The sequence below is a fragment of the Chanodichthys erythropterus genome, chromosome 17, assembly GCF_024489055.1.
Source record: "Chanodichthys erythropterus isolate Z2021 chromosome 17, ASM2448905v1, whole genome shotgun sequence".
NCBI classification, from domain to species: domain Eukaryota; kingdom Metazoa; phylum Chordata; class Actinopteri; order Cypriniformes; family Xenocyprididae; genus Chanodichthys; species Chanodichthys erythropterus.
The window spans coordinates 31,820,346-31,826,345 of NC_090237.1; the positions used below are offsets into that span (position 1 = coordinate 31,820,346).

At 38.1% G+C, this 6,000-nt stretch overlaps 1 protein-coding gene across 1 annotated transcript in view; it reads right to left on the bottom strand.

The window, feature by feature from the left end:
* The window catches only part of slc36a4 (solute carrier family 36 member 4), a 42,991-nt gene that overhangs the window by 31,994 nt on the left and 4,997 nt on the right, over positions 1-6,000 (bottom strand). Inside the window, exon 6 of the mRNA XM_067364660.1 lies at positions 985-1,080. Within this exon, the coding sequence (XP_067220761.1) occupies positions 985-1,080 (96 nt within the window). The remainder of the gene's footprint in view (positions 1-984; positions 1,081-6,000) is intronic.

Below are 6,000 nucleotides of genomic sequence, written 5' to 3' on the forward strand. Positions count from 1 at the left end.
TTCCTCTTCATCCTGTTTTTCTTCCTCATCCTTTTTTGCCCATCTATATTTTGCTGTAGAGCTGATCTTTCCCAGCAGTTTTTTGTTGCTTAACAAACAAGCATGAAAGTTATAAAGAAATTTATATAGGCCTATCAGCTGTTACATCGCAAGGTACAAAGGAAGAGCACAACGAGCTGAACTCATTGTAGTTGAAGGTTGCTCTGCTGTTACACAAAGTATCTGTTATTCAGTTACAGATGACTGCACAAATCGTGCAAACTAATGAAAACATTATAAACTGTTACCTAGAAGTAAACAACTGTAGTTTAGGCATAAGTCAGCCGCGATGCTAAGAATATAGTTACCTTTATGGAATAATCCACTATTGTCTTGAGATACAATGTGATACTAATATTCTCAGTTGCACGTGCAATCGCGCATGTCTGCGAAACTCATTTATATTAATGTATGCTCCGCCTTTGGAAACCGAAAATCTTGTAACACCGGTCAATTTAATGGCCCAATGAAAAAAAAACAATGAAAACCAGGACCTTTTTATCACTTTATAAAAAACAACCAGGACAGCCAGGGCAGTACGTGAAAACAGGACATGTCCTGGGAAAACAGGACGTTTGGTCACCCTAGTATTATTTAATAATATTATTATCTCTTTTTTTATTAGCAGTAGTATTGTTGGCATTTTATTTTTCAGTATGCATGATATTATCTTTTGACAATGATAATACGAGGCAACATTTCCTGGTAAGACAAATCTTTTTAAGATTCAGGGCGCGAGGTCTCTCGGTGTGTGGGACATCACATCTGAAAACACACTGCAGGCAGCATCCTGTCCTGTCTCTCTGCACTCTGATGAATATATTCATTCCAGCACAGACATTTGCCCACTTGCCATTCCCTCTTTCTCTATCACATATGCACACAAAGGGGGGTGGGTGGGATGGGGGCTGTCATGCCAATGAACTGCATGATGGGATAGCTCACCTCCCAAAATGAGCACTTTTCCTGAGGCACTGGGACGAACTCGTCTCCATGGCAATGGCAACCGTGTCGCTATAACCGAGGGGGGAACGCTTCAACCTGTGAGAGAACATGCAGGAAGGAGACAGACAGACACAGGCAAATATTCTTGAAGAACAAAGCAGTGCAGAAAAAAATAGATTTGTGTGTAATCCTAGAGGGGGAAAATGTAGTCAAAACACTTGGATAAAAGAGGAAGCACAAAAAAAAGTTCATCACACGTGATATTTATATTGTATGTGGTTTTGGTTGGAGTTACCTGCAGGGCCGGATTTATGCATAGGCATTCTAGACACGTGCCTAGGCTCACACGTCCAGGGGGACCCATTACAAGGACCCCTACTGGATTGAATGAAGAAATGGAACTTGCATGTTTTTTTGTAATTTTTCTTCTTTCTTTTTTTCCCTTGTTATTTATTTCATTTTACAAACCCGATTCCAAAAAAGTTGGGACACTGTACAAATTGTGAATAAAAACAGAATGCAATGATGTGGAAGTTTAAAATTAAAATATTTTATTCAGAATACAACATGGATGACATATCAAAATGTTTAAACTGAGAAAATGTATCATTTTAAGGGAAAAATAAGTTGATTTTAAATTTCATGGCATCAGCACATCTCAAAAAAGTTGGGACAAGGCCATGTTTACCACTGTGTGGGATCCCCTCTTTTTTATAACAGTCTGCAAACGTCCGAGGAGACAAGTTGCTTAAGTTTAGGAATAGGAATGTTGTCCCATTCTTTTCTAATACAGGCTTCTTGTTGCTCAACTGTCTTAGGTCTTCTTTGTTGCATCTTCCTCTTTATGATGCGCCAAATGTTTTTTATGGGTGAAAGATCTGGACTGCAGGCTGGCCATTTCAGTACCCGGATCCTTCTTCTACGCAGTCATGATGTTGTAATTGATGCAGTATGTGGTCTGGCATTGTCATGTTGGAAAATGCAAGGTCTTCCCTGAAAAAGACGACGTCTGGATGGGAGCATATGTTGTTCTAGAACTTGGATATACCTTTCAGCATTGATGGTGCCTTTCCAGATGTGTAAGTTGCCCATGCCACACGTTCTCATGCAACCCCATACCATCAGAGATGCAGGCTTCTGAACTGAGCGCTGATAACAACTTGGGTTGTCCTTGTCCTCTTTATGGCGTCCCAGTTTTCCAAAAAGAACTTCAAATTTTGATTTGTCTGACCACAGAACAGTTTTCCTCTTTGTCACAGTCCATTTTAAATGAGCCTTGGCCCAGAGAAAACGCCTGCGCTTCTGGATCATGTTTAGATATGGCTTGACCTATAGAGTTTTAGCCGGCAACGGTGAATGGCACGGTGGATTGTGTTCACCGACAATGTTTTCTGGAAGTATTCCTGAGCCCATGTTGTGATTTCAATTACAGTAGCATTCCTGTATGTGATGCAGTGCCGTCTAAGGGATGTGATGCAGTGCCGTCTAGGGGCCCACGATCATCCAGTATGGTGTTCCGGCCTTGACCCTTACGCACAGATATTGTTCCAGATTCTCTGAATCTTTGGATGATATTATGCACTGTTATCCACTATTTTTCGCCACAGCATTGGGGGAATTGGTGATCCTCTGCCCATCTTGACTTCTGAGAAGCCAATCATGTTGCCAATTTACCTAATAAGTTGCAAATTGGTCCTCCAGCTGTTCCTTATATGTACAATTAACTTTTCCGGCCTCTTATTACTACCTGTCCCAACTTTTTTGGAATGTGTAGCTCTCATGAAATCCAAAATGAGCCAATATTTGGCATGAAATTTCAAGATGTCTCACTTTCAACATTTGATATGGTATCTATATTCTATTGTGAATAAAATATAAGTTTATGAGATTTGTAAATTATTGCATTCCTTTTTTATTCACAATTTGTACAATGCCCCAACTGTTTTTGAATCGGGTTTGTATTTTTTTCTTAATTTTTTCCCTATTTTATGTTTGAATTGGTTTTGGTAATCACCTACCACCTATCCTATAGGAAATGTGTTCTTACTGTTTGTTCTATGAGCACTGAAGAAAGCATGAGCTGAAACGTCTGCCTCTCTGTCTCTCTCTCACTTTTCTGCACTTTTTTCACTCTGCAGTATATGGATAATTTTAGCTATTTGGTTGATAGAACTTTTTTGTTTTACGCACCTGAGAATGAACTGGTTATATTTTCTTATGGAGCACATCTTTTTTGATGGGACCCATTTCAAGAGAAATTATATTTTAAAATTATTATAATTAATATTAATATTTCACTCTGATACAACTCTGTAAGACAATTACTTTATAAATGAATCAAATTTAAAATATCAATCACTGTCAGACAGAAACCTTGTATCTTAAAGAGATAGTTCACCCAAAAATGAAAATTTGATGTTTATCTGCTTACCCCCAGGGCATCCAAGATGTAGGTGACTTTGTTTCTTCAGTAGAACACAAATGATGATTTTTAACTCCAACTGTTGTGGTCTGATTAGCATCTGGTTAGTGAGGTTTGAACACACTGACAACAGAATGATGTCTCGCACTCATTGAAGCAAAGCGTGAGGGATCACTTCTGTCATCAGAACACGTTTGACCTCACTAACTGGATGCTGAACGCAGTTGGACATATTGGTGTTTTAGAGGTAAAAAGTTATATAAATACCATTCGGTTTCTCACACAAACTGATCGTTTCGTGCCTTAGGACATCAATGTGTCGTCACGAGTTGCAGGGTTTCATTTCAGTTTGTCTGTCGTGTTTTTTTGACTCTCATAGATGGAGTTCCTATTGACACGCATTATACGACTGACAGACCGCAACGGTTGGAGTTAAAAATCATCATTGTGTTCTACTGAAGAAACAAATTCACCTACATCTTGGATGCCCTGGGGGTAAGCTGATAAACAAATTTTCATTTTTGGGTGAACTACCCCTTTAATATTTCTTTTTTTTTTTTTTTTTCATAAATAATTACTATTGGTCACCCTTTAAGTCTGTGTGTTTTGCAAATATTTAACCAATACACCCCCGTTTTTTTTTTTTCCTAGTGCACATTTATTAAAGCTATTTAAATGTCCTAACTGAACTACGGCCTAATCCTGGTTTAGTCTAAGCCCTGTCTGTGAAACCGGGCCATACCAGTATTAAAAATACATCATGAGTAAACCTTGTTAACTCCATTGGATCCTTAAAATGTCATTCAAAACTCATAACTCCATCCACCTCTATTGTGAATGAAGTCCTGCACACATTTAGGAGCGTCTGCTTGTTTGCAATGCAAAGGTAAATAAAGAACTGGTTGTTTGAATAAGTAAAGTGTTTCTTTACTCAAGAAACACTAATATATAATGTAAAAGTCTCATATTTTGGGATTTTCCATTGAGTCATAGTCAATACCATTTTAACTGGCAAAATGACAAATGTGGCTATTCTAATGACAGAAAAAAACAAAAAACAAAAAACAGGACATTCGCTGGTCAAAAACTTTGTAACTTCATTTGAGCTAAATTTTGGTAAAATGTTAATACACTGACACAATCAAGTATATGATCATATATAAAGCCACAATATCACCTTTGACAACAGTGTTTAATAATTAAAAAAATACAGTGTTTTTCCATTTCATGAAAAGCAGTCCATTTCATGGTTATATGAGGTTTCTGACCATCATCGGGGCGGGGTTTGGGGGAGGGCCCAAAATTTTCTTGTGCCTATGTCACAATATGAGGTAAATACGGTGACATTTTTCACAGTCATGACAGAAAACAAATTACTGCACTAAACTCAATGACGGAAAGCTGAAACCTCCCCCAGTTTCTCTTGAAGTCAATACAGAAGTGACATAAACTGCGATTCATCGACTGGCCGCTAGGGACAGGCTCCAAAAGAGAGCAGAATCTCATTGACCCCCATGTTAAAATGCTCAACTTTACAGCAGAAAAAAAAACATATTTACAGCCTGGTACAAATTGTGGTTTTGGTCTATACAGCTAATTTTGCCCTTCATGACAACTGAGATTTTTTTTTATAACTCATCCATTTAAATTTATATTATGCCTTAAAGTTCTGCATAATTAAGGGCGTGGTCACTTGAGTGGCAGGTTTGCCGCTGCTGTCTGTGAGCCGTCATGTTACCTCAGTTAATTCCAGCCGCTGAATTTGGCATCTTTGCCGTGTTTATGCTTTTTTCAGGATTATTTTATACAATTATCAAATAATATGGCTTGCTGTGTGATTATATGGTTGAGTCTGTGAACATGTGCACACGTGAACCAATTAGAACCCAGTTTAGATCAGATAGCTGCTAATGGTGGATATTTTAATGAATCGAAAATGTAAGTTTTTTCTATGTATCAACTGTTTATGTAATAAAATATGTTTTCGTAGTTTGTGTTGTCCCTTATTAGTGCAAAATTATCCAAAATTAAGAAGGATTCATGCCAATATTGTCCAAAACCCCACTTTTCTAGGGCGTTTTCAAACTTTTGGAGGGCAGTGTGTGTGTATATATATATATATACACACATACACACACACACTATATACAATTAAATAGAGGATATCCTATAATATATACTCATTGCAATAACTTTGCATACATGTGAAACAGCAGCACATGGATGAAGATGAAGTTGAGAACTGTAATACTGGCACACTTTGTAAAAAACACCCTGCCCACATCTGACTGATGCAGTAGTCTCCCGCTTCCTGTAGTCAGACCCGAGGGAGAGCCCTTTGATCGCGTTTGAAGCAGGAGTGCAAGCAAGAAGCTGCGTTTTTGTAGTGTGACGGATATTCAGACTGTACACACGCTAGTAACCACTGCGTTCAGAATACAGAATATGCCCCCTTAAAATGTTTGCGCTAGCTGCAAAATTTTTATTTATAAAAAACCCAAGCCTCTCACTTTTATTTGAATCCCTAATGAGATTCGTTTACAGGCTTCCCATCAGAAACGCCCCTTCTATTGGGGAATATTTCAACTACCATG